Source organism: Sinocyclocheilus rhinocerous, unplaced genomic scaffold (genome assembly GCF_001515625.1).
Source record: "Sinocyclocheilus rhinocerous isolate Xijiao unplaced genomic scaffold, SAMN03320098_v1.1 scaffold1295, whole genome shotgun sequence".
NCBI classification, from domain to species: Eukaryota; Metazoa; Chordata; class Actinopteri; order Cypriniformes; family Cyprinidae; genus Sinocyclocheilus; species Sinocyclocheilus rhinocerous.
In genome coordinates, this window is record NW_015660499.1 from 73090 (window position 1) to 99141 (window position 26052).

At 34.7% G+C, this 26052-nt stretch overlaps 2 protein-coding genes across 3 annotated transcripts in view; both read left to right on the plus strand.

Annotated features, from left to right (window-relative positions):
- LOC107725115 (SH2B adapter protein 3) overlaps positions 1-7168 on the plus strand; it is a 41914-nt gene extending 34746 nt beyond the window's left edge. The window contains exons 4-8 of one of the 2 annotated variants that reach the window (XM_016534268.1): positions 318-412; positions 2166-2254; positions 2714-2928; positions 4385-4556; positions 6805-7168. In XM_016534268.1, the coding sequence (XP_016389754.1) occupies positions 318-412; positions 2166-2254; positions 2714-2928; positions 4385-4556; positions 6805-7145 (912 nt within the window). In that variant the 3' untranslated portion in view covers positions 7146-7168. The remainder of the gene's footprint in view (positions 1-317; positions 413-2165; positions 2255-2713; positions 2929-4384; positions 4557-6804) is intronic. The other variant, XM_016534269.1, reaches the window with a different exon arrangement.
- A 2968-nt stretch (positions 7169-10136) lies between these two features.
- LOC107725068 (cyclin-G-associated kinase-like) overlaps positions 10137-26052 on the plus strand; it is a 39418-nt gene continuing 23502 nt past the window's right edge. The window contains exons 1-10 of the mRNA XM_016534211.1: positions 10137-10484; positions 14047-14108; positions 14437-14602; positions 18430-18491; positions 19284-19514; positions 20155-20280; positions 21439-21528; positions 21841-21976; positions 22093-22205; positions 24117-24192. Of these exons, the coding sequence (XP_016389697.1) occupies positions 10343-10484; positions 14047-14108; positions 14437-14602; positions 18430-18491; positions 19284-19514; positions 20155-20280; positions 21439-21528; positions 21841-21976; positions 22093-22205; positions 24117-24192 (1204 nt within the window). The 5' untranslated portion in view covers positions 10137-10342. The remainder of the gene's footprint in view (positions 10485-14046; positions 14109-14436; positions 14603-18429; positions 18492-19283; positions 19515-20154; positions 20281-21438; positions 21529-21840; positions 21977-22092; positions 22206-24116; positions 24193-26052) is intronic.

Below are 26052 nucleotides of genomic sequence, written 5' to 3' on the forward strand. Positions count from 1 at the left end.
GGAGGGTCAGAGAGCTCTCAGAATTCATCAAAAATATCTTAATTTGTGTTTCGAAGATGAACGGAGGTTCAGATCGTTACGGGTTCAGATCGACATGAGGGTGAGTAATTAATGACAGAATTTTCATTTTTGGGTGAACTAACCCTTTAATCGGCCTGAGGAATAACTCTCAGATACTGTATTTGGTATGAATATGAAGGTTCAGTAAGAATTTTTGTATGAATCCCTTACGAAACAATCAAGTTCTTTTCTAAATCTTTTATTGTCTTCTGTTCTGTTGGTAGATGTGTTTCTTTTTTTCTCCGTTCTCCGCTCAGGTTACTGGTCATCCGGGTAGTTTTCTATTTGAGGCCGATAATGAGCAGCAGGTGAGCTCTTGGACCACAGAGCTCAGAGAATGCATCACCAGCAGGTGAGAGCGGCGCTTTCTGCGTTTGAACTAAACTTACCTCTGAAGATCCCAGACATCTGCTAAAGTTCCTGACATTCCCCTACTGAGAAAACCCACTCACTTCCTCTTTTACACACATACACACACACACACACACACACACACATAGAATAAAACCAAACTTAGTGCTAAAGAAATCCTCATCAGTTGGGTTCTCGCATATTTTAGTATTTTTAAAAGTCTTAATTTAGATGTGCTTGGTTTGTTTGCTTGCAGACATGTCCACACACACACATACACACACACACCATCTGTGTGTTCTGCACATGCTGAGTCTTTTACAAAAGGTGTATTTGTGTGTGTGCAAACGCATGTGTTTCATTTCCTTTTATTGGTGTGAGGGTACTGAGAACTCAAGCCTGTGTGAATATATCAATGTGCGTTTTAGGAAGAGAGAGAGAGAACGAGAGTGAGGTCTTCCTGTTATTCTGATTACTAAGAATCTCAAGAACTTGACTCGGCACATCTCATGGCCTCCTTTCTCTCCATGCCCCCTTCTCTCTCTTTTTTTTCTCTCTCTCTCATTTGCCTTTTTTTTTACACTTTTTTTCGATCCACCCTTTATGCATGCATTCGTCTTGACATAAGAGCATTGTATACAATAGTGTTTTCACTTGTCCAAGAATTTCACGACACATTTCCTGACTCGAACCAAAAGCTTTTGTGCTGCTTTCTCCCGCAACTTCCCCTAAAGCCCCTCCCCGAGTCTTGCTTCTGCTCTCTTTCTGTGTCCTTTCCTTCATTTAGTCCCTATAGGTTTCAAAGCCACGTCTGTTTTTCTGTGTAATTCTCGTCCTATAAGATCTGCTCTCCTCTTAACCCAGTTTCTTGCTGTGTTCATTGCATTCATATTTATTCATTTATTTTAATTAGTCACGATTTTCTCCCAGTTTTTCATGAGTTTTTACTAATTTTATTTCTTTTATGTACTAATTATAAATATAATATTTTAATTTAAACGCTATATTTTAATGAATATGTTCATTATATAGTTATTCAAAATAATTATATTTTTAATATATTGTAAATATTATTGTGTGTGTGTGTGTGTGTGTGTGTGCGCGTGTGTGTAAACAAAAAAGTAAAAGTAAAGCAGCATGAAAATTGTGTCAAATATCTGAATGTCCAACTTAATTTGCCAAATTGTTCAGTATGCAACAGAAAACTGTCCCACTCATCTTGTTATTCCATTTTTTAAAGTGACAATTATACCAGAATTCATTTTTAAAATCTCTATTTTGATTATTTGAAGAATAGCAATAAATAACAATAATTAATAAAAATTTATTTTACTAAAACAATGTAATATAGTTGCTATAAAATGTATTATGTAATGGAAAATAGGACTAGAAATAAGGTAAAATAATGTAATTATTTTAAAATAATAAAAATATATATTTTAAAGTGTATCTATTAAAATTTATTTTTAAAAAAGAAAAACATTCTTTAAAATAAATGCCAGCTGGTTTTATGCTTTGTAATGTAATGCAGTGACATCTACATTTGTAAGTGTTACTTAAGGGTCCACATGCTTTTTAGGGCCGCTGTATGCATGCCAAAAAATAACTGTTATCGTTGTTGAAAGCTTTGCTTTGTAGCGTGGACGCAGCTTAGCATATGTGATGGGATGTTATTGACCGCATGACATTCTGTGACCTCTTCATTATGCAATTAAAGGAGTTCATAGATGTTTATGAGAGTGTGTGTGTGATTCCAGGTCAGATAGTGTGGATGGAGAACCGTTTCCTGTTAGCGACTCGCTCAACACAGCTCGCAGAGGGAGTACAGAGCCCGGCGGCCAGGGCGAGTCACGTACACACACACACACACACACACTCTCTCTCTTACTTAAATATCAACACTTATATTAAAGGGTTAGTTCACCCCAAAATGAAAATTCTGTCATTAATTACTGACCCTCACGTCGTTCCAAACCCGTAAGACCTCCGTTCATCTTCGGAACACAAATTAAGATATTTTTGATAAATTATTAATCTAAAATAACTGAGAACTGAAGACATTTGTGGTTGAATCAACCAAAACATGGTGTAAACGGGCTAAAAACTGTCAATTTTGATGTAATGGCATCTTTATGTTTTGGTTATACTTTTGAAACGGTGTGACAGTTTCCTTTTCTGCATAGATTTCCACTATTGCATGTGTTTTTATAAACTAACAGATGCGATGAAATTATTTTGCATGGTAATGGACTGCTCTGATGTCTGTAAACTTTCTGTCTCATATGTGTGTGTGTCTCCGCAGGCTCTCTGGGTTTTGGACTCGCAGAGCACGCCTACAATAAAACGGATCACTTCCTGTCCTCTTACCCATGGTTCCATGGGCCCATATCACGTGTGCGGGCTGCCTACCTTGTACAGCATGCCGGGTTCAGCGGTCATGGGAACTTCCTCGTGAGACAGAGCGAGACGCGGAGAGGAGACTACGTACTCACGTTTAACTACCAGGGCAGAGCAAAGGTACATCATCATTATCATCATCCTCATCCTCATTATCATGAATGACAAAAACATTTCATTATTTTCATTAGGGATATACAATATCAGTGACCAGTTTATTCTTTCTATTATTATTATTTGAGATGTATTTATATATTTTATATTAATAAACTGTTATAATATTACAAATATTAAATAAAAAATCTATATTATTATAATAGTAATAATATAAAATAATAAAAAAATGTGTGAAAACAGTGACATGCTAGCCACATATATAAAAAATAAATATATTTATATACTTATATATTCACAATATAATTTATTTAAATTGTATTTATTACATTTTATTTACATTTTAATTAATATGTATTCTTAATAAAAGAATCCTGAAAAAAGAATTACAGGTTCCAAAAAACATGAAGCAGCAACATTGATAATAAATCAGCATATTAGAATGATTTCTGAAGGATCGTGACACTGAAGACTGGAGTAATGATGCTGAAAATTCAGTTTTGCATCACAGGAATAAATTATATTTTAAAGTATATTAAAATAGAAACTGTTATTTTAAATTGCAATAATACTTCACAAAATAACAGGGTTTTTTCTGTATTTTTGATCAAATAAATACAGCCTTGATGAGCAAACTTCGAGAAACTTCAGTAAAAAGTATTAAAAATCTTACTGATCCCAAACTTTTGAACGGTAGTGTGTGTGTGTATATATATATATATACAAACACACACACATACACACACACACACATATATATATATATATATACACATACATACCACACACACTTTGTTTTTGTTGGCATCACTTTTTTTATTCAGTCAGTGTTTTAAAAGAAGGCAGTAAGCAATTATTTTTTACTGTATATTATATTGATTTAATAATATTTTATTTAAAAAAAACACTTATGAAAAACAAAGGATAGAACCATGTAAATGTATGAAATTGGCCATCATAGCAGTAGTGAACAAATATGGATTTTTCATTATTTTTTATTATTATTTATTTGTATTTGATGACTTATTGACTTATTCTTTTTTTATCATAATAGTTCATTTTTATGTATGTTTCTTTTATTGCTATCAGGTTTTGGCTTCTAAACAGGGCTTATTTTGTCCTATTCATTTTTTTTCTGATTGTTTTAAATGATTATCTGTCTTTTTTTACTGTGCTTTATATTGTTTGAATACTATTGTAATTAAAAACACACACACACACACACACAAAAAAAACAACAGAACCATTTAAATGTGTAAGATTGTCCATCATATCATTATTAGTTTTAGTCATTAAAAAAAAAATGTATTTGTTAAAATTGTAGAAGTATCAAGTATATCAGATCTCTATATTAGTGTGTTCCATATTGCTTAGCAAGGCAAACCTCACTATGACTGATGCACATCTTTCTGTTCATGTCTGTATTTATATTGCATTTTCCACTGTTTTTCTTCCTTTGCAGCATTTGCGTCTATCTTTAACTGACTGGGGTCAGAGCCGTGTGCAGCACCTGCGTTTCCCATCAGTCATGGACATGCTGAGTCACTTCCGCAACTGTCCCATCCCGCTGGAGTGCGGCGCCGCGTGTGAAGTTATGTTGGCCAGTTATGTGCGGCTAAACCCCACTCACGCAGGTAAGGCTGTATTTTGCATAGTTTTTATTAAGAATGCATTTTGACTATTATATTAACATTTTTGCATATTTGTGACAACAGCACATACATCATTTGCAGCAATAGCACACAAGATGAACAAGTCATTTGCTTGAAACTTCAAAAACATTAGGGCTCATCGTGATTTTGCTCTTTCTGCTTTCGTTCTGATGGCTTAATGTGAGCAATATAACACATAAATGCCACAATGTGACATTTTGGAGGTCTTTTAAACAATATCACTTATGTCACAACAGATGTTTTCTTAGTAGACAACTTGATTTGAATCACTTCTGAGTCATTTTCACAGTCTGATGTAAACCATGTGATTTTGCAGGTCGTAATAGTTATTGGTTTGATTTAGTCACCAAAGCCAATTTTTTTCACACATTTGGCGCTTGGCAAGAATTAATTTTGGATTTTGTTTGTAAGCCACATTAAAAAGCATAATAAAAATGTAATAAATCTAGTTTATGTGAGCATACACTGTTTAGCACTGCACTGTTAAACTTATATAATGTAGGATAGTATATAATAAAAAAATATATTACATAGCAGTTATTTATCTATAAATGCTCAAGCAGCTAACATGCATACAATTTCTTTCTTGTCTAAGTCACACACACACACACACACACAGCTCGACAGGATCCGTTTTCCTCTTATGCTGTGTGGTTTAGATTGGTTTTAGTAGTTCAGAGAGACCTGACACAAGGAAACATGCACTCTCTCAAATACACACACACACACACACACACACACACATAATCGTCCATACACTCATACCTATATCATCAGAACTGCAGACTCTGTGACTTCAGACTAATCTGCCATCAAGTTTCTGTTTCCTGCAGTCCCTCCTTCACAAGCTGTAAAATACACACATATACACAGAGCCTGTTTTATCACATACGTACATATACACATTTTAATAACATGCCCTATTTTGTGCTCATACTTCTATATACTTCAAAGTTCAAACACACTCTGTGATACTTGTAGAGGATGCAGAGCTTGAGAGTGTGAAGACGATGCCCTCTATGGGATACAGGGAGTATAAAACGGTTATTTAGGTTTATTGTCAGATTTAAAATAGTTGATTTCCATCCATAATAATTTCTATTGATGGGCATCATTGTAAGTATACAGTACACTTACCTTTCAAAAGTTTGGGGTCATTGTTTTTAAAAGATATCTCTTATGCTCACCAAGGCTGGAATTATTTGATTAAAAATTCCGTAAAAACTGTAATATTGTGAAATATTTTTACAATTTCAAAAAAAAAAATCAATTTTCTATGTAAATATATTGTCAAATGTAATTTATTCCTGTGATGCAAAGCTGAATTTCCAGCATCATTACTCCAGTCTTCCTTCAGAAATCATTCTAATATCCTGACTTTCTGCTCAGGAAACTTTTCTTATTATTATCAATGTTGAAAACAGTTTGCTGCGTCACCTTTTTGTGGAAACGTGATAGTTGAATTTATAAAAATGACCCCATTCAAAAGTTTACATACACATGATTCTTAATACTGTGTTGTTACCTGAAAGATACACAGCTATTCTTCAGGAAAATCCTTCAGGTCCCACAGATTCTTTGGTTTTCCAGCATCTTTTGTGTATTTGAACCCTTTACAACAATGACTGTAGGATTTTGAGATCCATCTTTTCACACTGAGGACAACTGAGGGACTGAAGGCTTTTTCAGGAAAAGTAATAAAAAATGGAAAGTAATTGGTCAAAAGTTCTGGTAACTTTTGTGAATTTTACGAATCAAAACGGTGAACTTCAAATTTGATAGTATTATTTTAAGTGTATTATTTTAAGAGTGAGTTTCTGATCATGTATAGTGTTGGATGGGACAATTTGTGATTCTACATTTATAAGGGAAGAAACTAAAATGACATTGAACCTAAATCAAAACTTTATGTACCTTTAATACTAACTACAACTAAAAACCAAAATGCAAAACGAAAACTTTAAATTTTTGTAGCAGCTATGTGCAGGGCCGTCCTTAGCTGACGTGGGGCCCGGTGCGAGGTAGGTAGCGGGACACCCCCCCCGGTCCGTTCTCGATCGCGTTGGGGGGGGGTACGTTCGCCGCGGGGCCCCCTCAAGCTCGGGGGCCCGGTGCGACCGCACCAGTTGCACCCCCCTAAGGACGGCCCTGGCTATGTGTTCTCTCACTGTTGTGTTAATGAAGTGTTTTCTCTGTTGCATCTCTCTAGGTCAGAGTTCGGCTATCGGCTCTCCGGTATTGGTGCCCTTCTCTCGCTGGAACTCAGAGCCGAGTCTAGCTCACTGTAGTCCGGATTCATGCCCTCACTCCAGCCCCACCACGGCCCAGTCGTTAGCATTATCCGCGCTCCCGCATCGCACACCCTCTTCGTTTCCAGACCGCCCCGTTCCCGTCCCCCTGCGCCGGAGCGAGTCGGTGGGCCGCAGAAACCTGCTCCGCCACCCCAACCCGCTGCCGCCCCTACTGCCCAACCAGGACTCTGACTACGAACTGGAGCCACCCGACAGGGGGCGCAAGAGAGCCATCGACAACCAGTACATGTTCTTCTGACAGAGACAGAGGATGAAAAAGAATAAAGATGAAAAAATGCTCCAGAATTCCCGGCCGGATGGAGAGCATCCGGCAGCCAAACGGAGAAAAGAGTTGGAGTCATGCGAGATTGCGCACAAGACTCGGGGTAGAGGCACCTGCGCGTGAACGATACTGCCAGACACCTGACACCCAGCCCTGCCAGCTGTCTACCTTGTGAATGTATTATACAGATGTTTCACTATCAGATCGGTGTGTATTGTAGAATAGCTCAGAGGAGTTGTTGGATGGGAACGTTTGGCGATGGCTGGTCAGTAAGTCGAACACAAACCAAGGGTCGAGTCAAACACGTCCGTGTCTACACTGGAAGCGGACATCGCGACAACTTGAGGCCGTCTACACTGGATACATTCACAATCAGCTGTAAGCTCAAGCCTAGAGTTTAGTAATCAACGATTACTAAAACGACAATAAAATCAGTTTGTCGATCAGACAAAAAAAATCTTTCTTTTCGACCGAAATACAGTATAAAATTGATTTTGCATGTATTCATTAATTTGATAACTAATTTTACGATCGTATTCCTACAACTGCATATGCTTATAAACAAAATCAGTAAAATTAGTACGCCAGACCAGAAGGCTAAACTTCAGAGATTGGAAAAATTACAATAAAATCAGTTGAAAAAGAAATCGTCATTTTCATCAGAAATCCATTACAAAATAGATTTTGCATGTGATAATTTTATAATTATTTTTAAGTATGTTAGTACTCTTACAACTGCATATGCGTATGGTTAGAAACCAAAAATGTTTCAAGTATACCAGACTAGAAGGCTAAGCTTCAGCAATTAAGAAAAATAACAATATAATCGGTAGTAATAATCGGTAATAGTCGGGAAAAGAAAACTTTATTTTTAACACAAAATTACAAAATTATTATTATGAATAATTTTATAATCGATATTAATTATGTTAGTATTCCTACAACTGCATATGTATATGGATCTTTTTTTTTTTAAATGATTCAAATTATTATGTCAGACCAGAAACATCATGAGCTGGCTTTGATATAAGGGTCAGAAGTTATTTAAACCTGTAAAGAATACAATTTATTAAAAAAATTTAATAAAATCACTTCATTTTAGATGTGTCTGGAGTCAGAAATGGGGCGTCCACATCAGGTGCTCACAGTGTAGACCGCTCCGGAGTGATTTAGTTTTGTCACAGGTGTCCGGTGTAAATACGGTGGTAAACATCCAAAAGATTCAAATAGTTTTCAGTCTGGCTGCACACACACACACGCACATACTTTCAGATTGTTTATTTCATGTTCAATTGTAGTAATACACAGGTTTCTTTATGTTTTGCGTAGTAAAAAAACAAATAATATAGATTGTAGAACCACAGTTTTACATCAACACAGCAAGTCTTGTCATCTTGGATTCTAGAGGTTTACAGTTTCATCTGACCAAAGAGTAAAATTAACCAAACCAGACCAGCAATACGTTTTATGCCTCAATCATCATATTTTATAATGAATTTGTTTTACCCTGTGACTTCATTCTTTCTATCTGTTTTAACACATTTTAATACTAGTGGAAATACTACTTTTAAACTAACAGCAACCAAATCTGACACCATAAATAGTTGATTTTAAGCTATTTGTCCATTGTTTTTCAGTAAGCGTATTACAAAAACAAAACAAAACAAAAAAAACATTGCTTGATGTTTTCGGAGCTTGTTCTCCTTTGTCTCTCTTTTTGAATCATTGTGAATGTCTATATTTGTGGCTTAACACTACCACAATAATCAAATCTGTATCAAGCGCACATACCCGACTTTATATCTCATTCATACATAATTTGGCGAATCTCACATTTCACCCTTAAAGGAACACTCCACTATTTTTGAAAATAGGCTCATTTTCCAACTCCCCTAGAGTGATGAGAAAAAAAAAAAGAATAAATATTGTTTTACTTTCTAATTTGCACCGGAGATTAATTGTTAAATAAGGTCATTTAATTTTGGAGCCATAAAACAATATTTTACACTAAAGCCTTTCCTTAAATTAGTGTATTAATCAATATGATAATATTATGTTGATTAATATATTCATTTATTATTTTATAATTCATTTTAACAATTATATATAACTATATTTTGCATAGAAGTAAAAAATAAAATAACATTTTAGGACCATAAATATTAGTCATAATATCTTACACGATTCCCTGTTTTACAGTTACTTTAATGTGTCATTTTTTCACAGTATTAGAAAAAGTCTGTAATGCAATATTAGCATACATTTCTGGCAGTACACCAGATACTTTACAATTTAAATCTTATATGATTTTTTGCACTATGGTATTGGGGAGAATAATGCAAATATTCAGCACTCTAAGTGACTGTAAAACTATGATATACAGTATATGTTGCTTGTATATATCCTTATTATATAGCCTATTGTTTTCAATCCCTTATGCGTGTATTATATTCATTTTTAAGTCAAACCTTATTAAATGTCAATGTACTATGGTACTGTTTGATTAACAACACTTCAAAAAAAAGTGCCATGGTACTTTACTATTGTATTTTGGATATGTGGCCCTGTATGTACAGTAAATACCATGGCATATTTAAAGTATGGCACAATACTTTTTCTATAAAGGTGTAGTACCAAAAGGAATGCTTCTGGGTGTGGGACCATGTACTATGGTATTATCATGTTAAAACCATGATCCATGAATTTCCATAGGCTATCACCATCTGATGCCATCACTTGTACATAACAGTATTTGAGACATATGTACTAGTCTAAACATTTGACATAGACTTTGATGGATGAATGGAATTCAGTGCATCAGTGCAAAAACCAACAATTCAGTGACTTCCAACCACCTTAGTCACGTACATTTCAGATCTGACAGACCAGAGCAGAGTTTGAAAGCAACTCGTGTGTGTGTGTGTGTGTGTGTGTGTGTGTGTGTGTGTGTGTGTGTGACGTCAGCGCCTCACGTCAGCACCTTGCGGAAATACCGCTGAGAGAGAGCAGGTCAATCGGAACCAGTACTCGAGATGTTTTCATCCTAGAAAAGAGAGCTTCAAATCCAAATTAACGCTCTGTTATCTAGTTACGCCACTAACTGAGTTAGTGCACTTGTTCTCCCATCCGGTGCCGGTTCCGGTTAATAGGCGCAACAGAAAAAGAGGGACAAAATGTCCCTCTTCCAGTCAGCGCTCGATTTCCTGGCCGGGCCCGGCGGATCCGCCGCCGCCAGCCGGGATCAGAACGACTTCGTCGGTCAGGTGGTGGAGCTCGGAGATCTGAAGCTCCGGATCAAACGAGTCATCGCGGAAGGTAAAAGATTCATTCATAATAGCACCAGGCTAGTCATGCTAACCCCTGCTTAAGATACTGACATGTATTTTATTTAAAACAGCTCTAAATTTGACTGTAAAATGTCCGTAATGTATTCTTAGTCACATATATTAACATTAGCTTTAGTATATATGTATATAATTGTGATTATATAGATGACAATGGACTTTAACTAGCTGGCTAAGTTGTTAGCAAGTCACTTGGCTCTGATACAGCTGACATGAACTCATTTTATATTTCAGATGATAATCTGTATGTTCTTGAGGCATTTAGATAACGTTATATGTATTTGTTATATTCCGTCAATAGCACAACTATATGAATAGTCACGTTAATATAGTTAAATTCATATTCCATAAATTCATCTGTATGTTTTAACTGAACTTAATTTATATATATATATGCACCTGTGTACAGACTGTATTCATACACCAAGGTATTTACATGGTACAAAAACATGGTGGTATCACTGGTACCACTGTTTTTTTTTTGTTTTTGTTTTTTTTGTGGTTTCATTCCTCATAAAATGTGGTATATCACATATTTATGGAAGTCTGTTTCCGCCATGGGACAAAAATGTAAAAGTAATGCTGCTACTTAACTAAAAGTTCTGACGTTGTTTTAAAAAAAAAAAGCCAGAATTCTGAGTTTAAATCTTACAGTTCTGACCATTATTTCTCAAAATTGTGAGTTATAAACTCAGAATTCTGGCTTTTTATCTCATCATATCTCACAATTTTGACTTTTTTCCCCCCTTTGAATTCTTGGTTTACATCTTGCTTTATTATTTCCACCACAAAATAAAAAAAATTGTGTGATACTCAGACAGAGTAATGAGGAAAAAGTCTGAATTGCGAGATTAAAAAGTTGCGAATCATTTTTTTATTTCTTTATTTTATGACAGAAATGGGCTTCCATAAATATTAATACTAATTGTTACTGTAAATTGTCATATTTTTAATATAGCACATACTACTACTGTAGCAGTTTGCAGTAGTACTGAAACTGCATCAATACTACTCTAAAATGTCACATGATGCTTCAGAAATCATTCTAATATGCTGATTTGCTGCTCAGGAAACATTTCTTATTATCAGTGTTGATAACAGTTGTGTTGTTTAATACTTTAGTGGAAACCAGAATTCTTTGATGAATAGAAAGTTTAAAAGAACAGCGTTTGTTTGAAATGTAAAACTTTTGTAACATTATAAATGTCTTTACTGTCATTTTTCATCAGTTTAATGCATCCTTTCTAAATAAAGTGCAAATAGTTCTACTGCTTATGTGAGGTATATTCATATTTTAATTATTATCTGTCAAAGTGGGGTGTTTTGGTCAGACCTATTGAAATCTGTTGGGTTATGTAATATTAACATAACCGCTCATACTGTATAACTCCAGCCCATCATTGACCTTCACTTTGCTCGGGTGTGTTGACATCTACAGGCCCTGAATGGAAACAGAGGGCATTCTGGGTGAACAGGAATGATTTGCATGGTGGTGTTGAGGCATAGTGTTTAGAGATCTAGGCTGGTAAGCAGAAAGTTGGAAGTTTGAACTCTGAACTGATGATCCATGAACAATCAACCGCAGGTTCCTGTCTGTATAATGTGTGTCTTTTGGTGAAGGCATCATTTAAATGACAAAGTATCAGACATGGTATTGTTTACTTAATTCTTTGCATCACAATGACATTTCTGGACTGTAATGTTGGTCATTATTACTGGAAATTGTGTCCAGAAAAGGCTTTTATTTGAACAGAACAGTCCAGATATGAATCTTTGAATCCAGATCATTATGGCTCAGTATGCTTTATATTTGCCTGAGGTCTCTTGCTGTTCCTCTGTCACTTTGTTTTGGACCGTTCCTTGTTAATTTGTGGTGCGTGTGAATGTCAGCGCACTAACGTGAAACTGGAAAGCTTCTTTTGATTCGTGCAGCCTGACTCGGGCCTCCGCTGGTATTCATTTACCCGTTGCCATGGTTACAGGCCGTTTTGGTCACTTGAGGATTGTTTCACAAGTGTCCATAAATACCTGGCTGGCATTGTCACTTTTGTTCATGTGAAGACATACACAACTGACACTGTTGACTGACACATCTGTTCATGGAGCCATACTACTCATTTTAAGAATCAGTCAGTGTAATTCTATTCAACATTTTGTAGCGGAATTGCACATTGCACAAAAATTGCACATCAGTGCATGTTATTCCAAAGAAAATTTTTTGTGTTCGTCTATATATACACACATTTCAGTCTGAACACCTGTGACCTAAAATATTATTATATTTCAATAATTTAATGTCGCATTCACATATTTGCAGTTCTCTAAGGACAGTTAATGATGGCATGGCATGCAAGGAAACTAAAATAAAAGGGAAATAAAATATTTTAAGTTTTAATTATTTTTATTTTTTAATTTATTAGAATTTTAATTACTTGCTTTACATCAACTCACAAACCCCAGTTTGGGAAACCCTGGTGTAGACTGTTGGTTAATAGTTAATGTTAACCAATTACCAAATAGCTATTTAGGTAGAGATGATAATCGCATAATCAATTTTGACAAATAGTCGCACTTTTCTATTTTTACTTATTCACACTTTTCAGTTATTGATTCAGCATTCGGTCTACTGATAAATGGAAATAAATAAATAAATAAAAGTTAAAAATTGCAATATTCCACTTTATCATAATTTGCTTGTCAGTAATATTTCATCTTTTTAATGATTATATATTTTACTGCTATTTTACTGTTATTATTAGTTGTAGTCTTAAGATGAAGATTTCAACCCCTGTAGCTGGTTGCCTAAAATGATAGTCATCTATTTTTCTTCTTTAAGACTGGTCATAACTTTTTTTAAGTCAGTTGCATAAACATAGAATGATCTAATTTGAATCTGAAAAGTAAGACTGATTAGCTCTTTGCTAATTGCTAGTTGGTCAGACCTGTCAGTTCCTAACGAAGAGGCTAAGTTTATGCAACTGGCTCCTGTTCTTTTTAGTTCCTTTTTTTATTTCAGCCACATAACGTCAATTAGGTCTGTGTTTTTAAATCCATTTGTAGTATTTTCTCCACGGCACTTACTCTTGATGATGAAATGTTGTGTAATAGGTTATTTGCTGAGATCAGTGATTCATTAATGTTGTGTAGTGTCATAGCTGTGCAGACTTAATGAGTTCATTCACTCGGTTTGTTGAATAATGACTGCTGAGGGCAGACGTTTCTTTCTGTGTGTATGTTACTCATGTTGTCTAGAAGACTGACTCATTCATGTTGTGTTTAAAGAGAATTTTATAATGCTGGAAAGGTTGTGAATTCCTGACACTCGTGTGCCACTCAAAAAAATTTTCTTCCCTTTATAATAGACTGATTCCAGACTAGTCTACATATATTTTCGGAAATGAGTCCGTCTCATGTCCTGTTGGTGCCACAATCCCAAGTCAGCAAAACTGAATCTGCCAAAATCCTTATTCAGATTGGTGCCTTCACAGTCAACCTAAAATAAACCTAATGATAAAATGTTTCTTCTATTATAGGTGGCTTTGCGTTTGTGTATGAAGCCCAGGATTTGGGCAGCAGTAAGGACTATGCGCTCAAGGTATGATGACGTCATCATCACACATAAACGTTCAGATAATTATATTGACTGCCATTATACTGTATGTGCTAATGAGTTAATTACGCTCTGCATAGTGTGTGTGTGTGTGCGTGTGTGCGTGCGTGACGTCACCGCCCCACGTCAGCACCTTGCGGAAATACCGCTGAGAGAGAGAGAGAGCAGGTCGATCGGAACCAGTACGTTACTCGGGATGTTTTCACACTAGAATAGAGCCTTTCAAATCCAAATTAACGCTCTATTATCTAGTTGCGCCACCAGTTGAGTTAGTGCACTTGTTCTCCCATCCGGTGCCGGTTCCGGTTAATAGGCGCAACAGAAAAAGAGGGACAAAATGTCCCTCTTCCAGTCAGCGCTCGATTTCCTGGCCGGGCCCGGCGGATCCGCCGCCGCCAGCCGGGATCAGAACGACTTCGTCGGTCAGGTGGTGGAGCTCGGAGATCTGAAGCTCCGGATCAAACGAGTCATCGCGGAAGGTAAAAGATTCATTCATAATAGCACCAGGCTAGTCATGCTAACCCCTGCTTAAGATACTGACATGTATTTTATTTAAAACAGCTCTAAATTTGACTGTAAAATGTCCGTAATGTATTCTTAGTCACATATATTAACATTAGCTTTAGTATATATGTATATAATTGTGATTATATAGATGACAATGGACTTTAACTAGCTGGCTAAGTTGTTAGCAAGTCACTTGGCTCTGATACAGCTGACATGAACTCATTTTATATTTCAGATGATAATCTGTATGTTCTTGAGGCATTTAGATAACGTTATATGTATTTGTTATATTCCGTCAATAGCACAACTATATGAATAGTCACGTTAATATAGTTAAATTCATATTCCATAAATTCATCTGTATGTTTTAACTGAACTTAATTTATATATATATATGCACCTGTGTACAGACTGTATTCATACACCAAGGTATTTACATGGTACAAAAACATGGTGGTACCACTGTGTTTTTTTTTTGTTTTTTTTTGTGGTTTCATTCCTCATAAAATGTGGTATATCACATATTTATGGAAGTCTGTTTCCGCCATGGGACAAAAATGTAAAAGTAATGCTGCTACTTAACTAAAAGTTCTGACGTTGTTTTAAAAAAAAAAAGCCAGAATTCTGAGTTTAAATCTTACAGTTCTGACCATTATTTCTCAAAATTGTGAGTTATAAACTCAGAATTCTGGCTTTTTATCTCATCATATCTCACAATTTTGACTTTTTTCCCCCCTTTGAATTCTTGGTTTACATCTTGCTTTATTATTTCCACCACAAAATAAAAAAAATTGTGTGATACTCAGACAGAGTAATGAGGAAAAAGTCTGAATTGCGAGATTAAAAAGTTGCGAATCATTTTTTTATTTCTTTATTTTATGACAGAAATGGGCTTCCATAAATATTAATACTAATTGTTACTGTAAATTGTCATATTTTTAATATAGCACATACTACTACTGTAGCAGTTTGCAGTAGTGCTGAAACTGCATCAATACTACTCTTAAATGTCACATGATCCTTCAGAAATCATTCTAATATGCTGATTTGCTGCTCAGGAAACATTTCTTATTATCAGTGTTGATAACAGTTGTGTTGTTTAATACTTTAGTGGAAACCAGAATTCTTTGATGAATAGAAAGTTTAAAAGAACAGCGTTTGTTTGAAATGTAAAACTTTTGTAACATTATAAATGTCTTTACTGTCATTTTTCATCAAATATAGCACATACTACTACTGTAGCAGTTTGCAGTAGTACTGAAACTGCATCAATACTACTCTAAAATGTCACATGATGCTTCAGAAATCATTCTAATATGCTGATTTGCTGCTCAGGAAACATTTCTTATTATCAGTGTTGATAACAGTTGTGTTGTTTAATACTTTAGTGGAAACCAGAATTCTTTGATGAATAGAAAGTTTAAAAGAACAGCGTTTGTTTGAAATGTAAAACTTTTGTAACATTATAAATGTCTTTACTGTCATTTTTCATCAGTTTAATGCATCCTTTCTAAATAAAGTGCAAATAGTTCTACTGCTTATGTGAGGTATATTCATATTTTAATTATTATCTGTCAAAGTGGGGTGTTTTGGTCAGACCTATTGAAATCTGTTGGGTTATGTAATATTAACATAACCGCTCATACTGTATAACTCCAGCCCATCATTGACCTTCACTTTGCTCGGGTGTGTTGACATCTACAGGCCCTGAATGGAAACAGAGGGCATTCTGGGTGAACAGGAATGATTTGCATGGTGGTGTTGAGGCATAGTGTTTAGAGATCTAGGCTGGTAAGCAGAAAGTTGGAAGTTTGAACTCTGAACTGATGATCCATGAACAATCAACCGCAGGTTCCTGTCTGTATAATGTGTGTCTTTTGGTGAAGGCATCATTTAAATGACAAAGTATCAGACATGGTATTGTTTACTTAATTCTTTGCATCACAATGACATTTCTGGACTGTAATGTTGGTCATTATTACTGGAAATTGTGTCCAGAAAAGGCTTTTATTTGAACAGAACAGTCCAGATATGAATCTTTGAATCCAGATCATTATGGCTCAGTATGCTTTATATTTGCCTGAGGTCTCTTGCTGTTCCTCTGTCACTTTGTTTTGGACCGTTCCTTGTTAATTTGTGGTGCGTGTGAATGTCAGCGCACTAACGTGAAACTGGAAAGCTTCTTTTGATTCGTGCAGCCTGACTCGGGCCTCCGCTGGTATTCATTTACCCGTTGCCATGGTTACAGGCCGTTTTGGTCACTTGAGGATTGTTTCACAAGTGTCCATAAATACCTGGCTGGCATTGTCACTTTTGTTCATGTGAAGACATACACAACTGACACTGTTGACTGACACATCTGTTCATGGAGCCATACTACTCATTTTAAGAATCAGTCAGTGTAATTCTATTCAACATTTTGTAGCGGAATTGCACATTGCACAAAAATTGCACATCAGTGCATGTTATTCCAAAGAAAATTTTTTGTGTTCGTCTATATATACACACATTTCAGTCTGAACACCTGTGACCTAAAATATTATTATATTTCAATAATTTAATGTCGCATTCACATATTTGCAGTTCTCTAAGGACAGTTAATGATGGCATGGCATGCAAGGAAACTAAAATAAAAGGGAAATAAAATATTTTAAGTTTTAATTATTTTTATTTTTTAATTTATTAGAATTTTAATTACTTGCTTTACATCAACTCACAAACCCCAGTTTGGGAAACCCTGGTGTAGACTGTTGGTTAATAGTTAATGTTAACCAATTACCAAATAGCTATTTAGGTAGAGATGATAATCGCATAATCAATTTTGACAAATAGTCGCACTTTTCTATTTTTACTTATTCACACTTTTCAGTTATTGATTCAGCATTCGGTCTACTGATAAATGGAAATAAATAAATAAATAAAAGTTAAAAATTGCAATATTCCACTTTATCATAATTTGCTTGTCAGTAATATTTCATCTTTTTAATGATTATATATTTTACTGCTATTTTACTGTTATTATTAGTTGTAGTCTTAAGATGAAGATTTCAACCCCTGTAGCTGGTTGCCTAAAATGATAGTCATCTATTTTTCTTCTTTAAGACTGGTCATAACTTTTTTTAAGTCAGTTGCATAAACATAGAATGATCTAATTTGAATCTGAAAAGTAAGACTGATTAGCTCTTTGCTAATTGCTAGTTGGTCAGACCTGTCAGTTCCTAACGAAGAGGCTAAGTTTATGCAACTGGCTCCTGTTCTTTTTAGTTCCTTTTTTTATTTCAGCCACATAACGTCAATTAGGTCTGTGTTTTTAAATCCATTTGTAGTATTTTCTCCACGGCACTTACTCTTGATGATGAAATGTTGTGTAATAGGTTATTTGCTGAGATCAGTGATTCATTAATGTTGTGTAGTGTCATAGCTGTGCAGACTTAATGAGTTCATTCACTCGGTTTGTTGAATAATGACTGCTGAGGGCAGACGTTTCTTTCTGTGTGTATGTTACTCATGTTGTCTAGAAGACTGACTCATTCATGTTGTGTTTAAAGAGAATTTTATAATGCTGGAAAGGTTGTGAATTCCTGACACTCGTGTGCCACTCAAAAAATTTTTCTTCCCTTTATAATAGACTGATTCCAGACTAGTCTACATATATTTTCGGAAATGAGTCCGTCTCATGTCCTGTTGGTGCCACAATCCCAAGTCAGCAAAACTGAATCTGCCAAAATCCTTATTCAGATTGGTGCCTTCACAGTCAACCTAAAATAAACCTAATGATAAAATGTTTCTTCTATTATAGGTGGCTTTGCGTTTGTGTATGAAGCCCAGGATTTGGGCAGCAGTAAGGACTATGCGCTCAAGGTATGATGACGTCATCATCACACATAAACGTTCAGATAATTATATTGACTGCCATTATACTGTATGTGCTAATGAGTTAATTACGCTCTGCATAGCAATGAATGAATTAATGTTATTTTAAAGAGCAATATTTACACCCCTGAAGTTTTTTTAGACTCTTTATGAGGGCTTTTTTGCAATAAACGACCATACAACAGTGTTGTTATTGTAAGCTCAAATTAAAAATCTTCGGTAATTGAAATAAAGCTAAAGCAAAATAAAATTAATATTAGACTTAAACTTAAAAAAACCTAAATAGAAATTAGTAATGTCGCCTTGGAAACTAGCTGAAACAAAAATAAATATTTATTCATATTTATTCATATTTAAAAAATAATAAAAATGAAAAAGCACATAACATAATTACTAAAACTTAAACTAAAATATAGCATAGTATGAAATCTAAAAATAAAAACTATATTAATGAATGCTGTCAGTGAACCACGACTCTGTGTAGTAAATGCTGCTCCATCTGAAAGCACGTGCTGGAGATTTACTACTAATCACAGAACTGGCTTTACTGACAAGATACGCATGACAATCATATTCGATTAATCGTGCAGCCCTAACAAGTACATAGTGTGTACATATGGAACAGGACCATAAAATAAAGAGCTACCTAAATTTTAATTGCACAATAATCTCTGTAACACACATTAGCACACTTTGTTGCTGGATGATCATTTAAACTCTGGTCTTGATAAAAGCCAAAACCGCTTTTTATAAAAGCGAAAGGGAAGCTCTTGACTGACTTTACACATTCCACTCTCTCCTTCTGACTTTCTGGCATTGGCGTCGGTTTCCTGTGTTCACATTGACCTCCGCCCTCTATTTCCTGCAGGCCAGCTGGTTGATTTAGTGAAGAAGGTGGAGCAGAGAGGACCCATGTCATGTGACACATTGCTGAAGATCTTTTACCAGTCATGTCGTGCTGTGCAGCACATGCACAAACAGTCTCCACCAGTCATCCACCGCGACCTGAAGGTCAGGCCCCACAGGCTGAATCCTTAAATAATGCTTTATTTACAGAACATCAAAGTAAGATATGAACAAAGAAGACTTTATTTACTAGCTTGCATGTAACATTGCTTATTAAAGCATTAGTATGAATATTGAAAACTTTTCACCCTAAAATAAAAAAAAAAGGAATTCAGAAAGAAATTGCAGCACGATTAATTTCATATAATAAACACAGTGTAAAATATAAAAAAATTTCTTGGCCTTTATTTAATTTAATTTTTATTATAATCAATAGTATAAATAATACTTGTTATTATATTTTATATTTCATTTTATTTTCATATATTTTAGTTACTTTTTCATTTATTTATTAATGTATGTATTTGTTTTTGTTGTTTTTTTTGTAATTTATATTATTCTCAGTGGTGATATTTTTATTACCGTAACTTTGTTTATTTAGCATTAAAAAAAATTAATTTAATATATATTTAAATAAAATGTGTTGATGTAAATCTGCATAATGCAGTGCAATAAATACTGCCATCTTGGTGTGTATATATATATATATATATATATATATATATGTATGTATATGTGTCTCATTTGATCTGTGCCAAATGATTAAGTACATTGTTCAATAACATTTCTTCTTCTTCTTCTGTAGATTGAGAATTTATTGATCAGTCATCAGGGCACTATAAAGCTGTGTGACTTTGGCAGCGCCACCATCGTGGCACATTACCCAGACTACAGCTGGTCTGCTCACAAGAGATCTATGGTGGAAGACGAGGTAAAAAATGCAACAAATGATATTCTCCAAGCAGCCCATCTAGCTTTATGCCACATAAATATTAATACCAGGTGAACGTCACTTTGACATCACTCACTGTCCTCTGATTGGTTCGTTTTGCTATAGTTTTGATAGTGATTCATGGATTGTCACAATAATTGTGGAAATGATTACATTGTTACGTGGCCAGAGAGAAATATTTTGCGGTGATTGTATTAAAATCTCTGGCTATTTCCCGTGGAAGCATTCCCTGATTTAATTGTTTTGTTGATTAAATTAGTTTGTTTGGTTTCTGGTCGTCTTAAATCAGTTATTGCTAGTAAATTGAAAACCCACGCAATCCACAAAGCCCGCCATTTCTCTGCACATGGAATGTCTGTTTGTGTTTATTCAATGCATTTTTGTTAGCAGCTAATTCTAACGAGGACCAGTTTTTAGCATTTTACAATCTTCCAGCAAAGCTTGTAGTAAAGTTGTTATACGTTTATTCTTCTTAAATATTAACAGTTTGAAAACATTGATTAAAAACTACACTACTGTTAAGATGTTTGGAACAGTATGTTTTTTTATCATGGTTTCCACTATTATTACCGTTGTTAATGAGAAATGTTTCTTGAGCAGCAACTCAGCATATTAGAATGATTTCTGAAGGATCATGTGACACTGAAGACTGCAGTAATAATGCTGAAAATTCAGCTTTGCATCACGGGAATAAATTAGATATTCAAATATATTCAAATAGAAAACAGTTATTTGACATTTCAATAATATTTCATATTAGTACTGTACTGTATTTGTTATCAAATAAATGCAGCCTTGATGAGTATAAGAGACTTCTTTCAAAAATATTGTAGTGTAATATATAGTGTGATATAGCATGGAATATAATGAACTATATTTCACAATATTACCATTTTTAATGTATTTTTGATCAAATAAACAGCCTTGGTGGGCATAAGAGACTTCTTTCAAAACATTAAAAAAAATCTCCAACTCCAAACTTTTAAACAGTAGTGTAAATTGTTGAGCAAGTGTTTACATGCTTTAATCCTCAATTATTATAATCCATGCATGCAATCTTTTAACATAAAGACCCACTAAATTACAAATAATTTCCTTTTTCTTTCTTTTTTTTTTTGTTCTCTCTTTATCCCTTAGATTACTAGAAACACAACTCCAGCATACCGGACACCAGAGATGATTGACCTCTATTCCAACTACCCAATAAATGAGAAACAAGACATATGGGTGAGTTAGTTTAGTTATGACTTTTTCCACATTTTCTGTGCTAATTTGGAGGGGAAATCCTGCTGAATATTTGGAAGAATTTGGGAAAAAAAAGGAAATTTGTTTTAGAGACAAAGCAAGTTGATGCAAAATAATGAAATATAATGAAATAATGATAATGAAAGCTTACGAAGGCAACCATTTTTGTCCAAGCCATGTGAAGAAGGCACTTTGGCATTACTTTTCACATAGCACCTGGTTAGCATACAGTGTAACAGGTCTTTTCTTCTTGTCCTTGTTGTGGTTTTTAAAGAGTCTTGGTTTGGTCTCTAGGCTCTGGGCTGCATCCTGTACCTGCTCTGTTTTAAGCAGCACCCATTTGAAGAGGGAGCCAAACTCCAGATAGTAAACGGCAAATACAACATTCCTCAGAATGACACCAAGTACACAGTCTTTCACCAGCTCATCCGTAAGTATCCTGCAGGAACTTAACTACATTCCCTCTTACCAAAATCTCTCCTACATCATATCTTTTTGTTTGTTGTGCATTTGTTGTGCGTCAAAAGCCTTGTGTGTTTGTTTCAGGATCAATGTTGAAAATCAACCCAGATGAGCGACTCTCAATCAACGAGCTTGTTAGCCAACTGCAGGAGATCGCTGCAGCCAGGAACTTCAACCCAAAATCACCCATTACTGAGGTACAAATCGTCTAACAAAAACGTTGTGATGGTCTCTCAGATCAAGTTTTCACTGGTCATTTGTAGGTTTCATGCTAAATCTGCAATGCAAGAGACTAGTTTATAGTAGTCAACAGAAATGTTTTTTTTTTATGGGGGGGGTGGATGATGCCAATATTTATCTCTAGAGCTCAGTGTGGCCAAAATACAATACGTGTATAAAGCAATTTAATTATATCAAATAACATGTACGGAAATTGCAATTACCATTTTTTTTTAAACTCCAAAATCTAAAAAAAAAAAATTTAATTGTATTTACATTTTTTAAAATGCACATAATCCACAAACAAGGCTGTTGATAGATTTTGTAACTGGCACTAGGTGGAATGCTGTTAATTTAAAATAATTTATTTTGAAGATGAATTAATCTGTATTTATTCAAATATACAGTGGGTACGGAAAGTATTCAGACCCCCTTAAATTTTTCACTCTTTGTTATATTGCAGCCATTTGCTAAAATCATTTAAGTTAATTTTTTTTCCTCATTAATGTACACACAGCACCCCATATATAATATATATATATATATACACACACACACATACACGCATATGTATGTATGTATGTTTGTGTAATGTATATATATGCCTTGCATGTGAATACATTCATATAAATTCATTTATTTATTTTATTTTAAATAGTTCTTGATATAATTAATGTATTTATTTATTTATAATGTATGTTATTATTCATATTGTGCAACTTATTACAAATTATATTTTATATTTTTGTTAATTTAAATAGTATTAAATATTTGCTATGTTCTTATGTAATATAAATAAAATTTGTATAGTATTTATTGATATTCATTATATATTACAAATACGTGCTGCTGTCAATAATTAATAATGCACTCAATATGCATTATATTACATAAATAAATAGATTACATGTATTAAATACATTTTAAATTAAAATATATATTAAAAAAAAATTTCTAATGCAATAACACACACACACACACACACACACATATGTACTGTATATATATATATATATATATATATATATATGACCCTTTTAATATGTGTGTGTGTGATATCATTGTGACGTATCATATATATCAACAATATAAATATCTAAATATCAGCATCAGCCATTGATTAAACAATCCTATATAGATTTTCGCAATCTCTCCTTCAGAGCTTCTGTTTGATCGCCTGACTGGTTGGTTTGGTTGAATGAGGCTCTTTTGGAGCTTCATTTGAAACAAACCCCTCATTCTTTGACACTCAGACACACACACACACACACCCGCAGAGACGAGCAGAGTCCCACATACTGATCACAACTCTCTGAAGAGCCATTTAGAGACACCGCTGCACTCTTCCTTTCGAATTCTCTTGTTTTTTCCTTTCCTCCCTCCCTCCGTGACTTCCTGGAGACAAAGCAGCATCTCATCCCTCGTTTTCTCTCTGACCTAATAGCCACTGATCTCACTACATAAGACAGAAACAGAGGCAAGACTGGTAAACAAGAGGGAGGACAAGGGCTGTCCCTGCTCAAAGAACGACTCCTGGATTGATCATTCCTGGATTAATGCACATGAATGATCTAGTTCAGAGCATCCAAACAGCAGGGTTTGAGTGCGATTGTCAGTGTTATGCTCCTGTGTGCACACATGGTGGAGAGGATGGTTTAGATGCATCTGATCTGGGTTAAGAAGGGGTTTCTCTCTGGATTAAAGTGATTACCACCAACAGCCAGAAGCTGCAGAAGATATTCTGCTGTTACTGACTAGCGTGTGTATTCTGGAGTCTGGTCTCCTGCTTTGCTCCTGATGTGTGTGTGCAGTGGACTGTCGTCCTGATGAGTCTGTTAAGTTCATACTACTGTCTGAAGTCTGTGTATGATGGCTATGAATCCCTACAGCTCCTGGAGCAGAACGGAGGGTTCGGGAACAACAGCGCGCCGCTTCCCTCGCAGATCAACAACATAAACAATGCTGGTGAGTACTGCATTCAACTTGTTTTTTGGCAAGTCATTTTCATTGTAGCAGATGTGTAGCTTCCCTTTTTTATTCAAATATGTCACACTTCCTTTGTAATTATGCCCAGTTCTCTTGACTGATGTCACGCGATCTTACAAACGTATTGTAAAGGTGAACAGTCTATCAGTGAAGAGTGTGCTGTTGGATCTTATCTTGTCGTAGGATCTATTGATGCGCTGGCATCCTGTGTTTACATGCATTACGTTTGGAAGTTTCCCTTTGTTTTCTGATGCCTTTTTACATTTTCAGTTCTGTAACATGCATATAGTTAGTTAATTAGTTATTTTAGATAGCTGTTTTTTGTTTGTTAATAATATAGTTTTTTTATTGTTAATTTTTTTTGTTGATATTTGTCAGTTATTGTTATTAATTATTATTAGTTGGTCAGTTATTATAATTTTTTTGTTAATTTACGCTTGTTTTTTTTTTACTTATACAGATTTGAACTTTTGTTATTGATGTTTTTAATGTTTTAGTTATTTAGGTATATTACTTGGTTGTTTCTTTAGTTAGTCTTGTTGCTTGGTTGGATTTTTTATTAATGTTTGTTTGTTTTTTATTGGTTTTTACTTATACAAGTTATAGCTTTTGTATTCTTGTTTGGGTTGTTCATTTTTGTTATTATTTTTGGATGTTGGTTAGTTATTGTTATTCATGTTTGTTTGTTTGTTTTTAGTTTTGTTTTTTAATGATTGTTTTAGTTATTCTTAGTAGTTGTTGGTTGTTTTTTTTTGTTTTGTTTGTTAATTTGTAGTAGTTGTTGTTGTTGTTAATATGTGTTAGTTATTGTTATTCTTAGTTCATTTTGATGGGTTAATTATTTTTTTGGATCTTTAATGTTTTTGGTCGGTTGGTTAGTTATTTTTTGATTGTAATTTGAGGTGGTTAGTTAGTTTACATATACTCTGCTGTGAAATATTTCATCAGCTATGAATCTTCCTCTTTTTAGTTCTTGTGTAAAGTAAAGCTCACAGTTCCCCTCTACAAATGGTGACTTGCAGCATTTAATAATATACACAAGTAATATCCGGCACAGCTGTATTTTTAAAAAATTTTTAATTTTGCACTTTGTTAAACTGCTGAAAAGCTCTTAATACCACAGATTGATATATTCAGACTGAGTTGTGTAAACAATGATTTGTGGCTTTAGGCCCACCAGCTTTTGTGGTAATGAGAAGTACTTTGTTTGTGAGAGATTCATATCTAGGGGTATATTAGACTAGAGAGAGACAGGATAAAGCAGCATCAGTCATGTCATTACACTTTTGTTAAAACTGCACACGCATCGAGTTCATCTGTGTGACTTCTTACCTGACAGACATTCACACACAAATTAATTAAAGTGCTTATACATAAAGACACTCACTCATGCCTGCTAGTTTTAAAAGTAACTTGTTTCAGGAGTTGTAACCCTCCACCTACCATCACACTGTCATAATACTGTCCACAAACAGATAATGCCTCGTACACACCCCTGCCCCCATATTTACCCCAAGAGATGGTTTCTCTGTGCGTTCTGTAAGAGGATTGGCCCTCTGGTCACCATCTGCTGAGTTTACTCTGATTTTCTGAGTAAACACAGTCAGAAAGTGGTAATACCACTCGCGTAACTGCACACTCGATCTTGTTTCTTAATTTACAGTCTAAATATCAGCCCATTAAAAGGATCATATTCTACACTTTTGTAGCTTTTCGTTTTTCAACTTTAATTATATTAACACTTATAATGTTAAACAATATTTGTTGCACCAAAAGACACTGTTTACTTTTACTCTCTCTGACCCTGAAAATTAAGCAGGCTGTTTTTGCTACTTTACC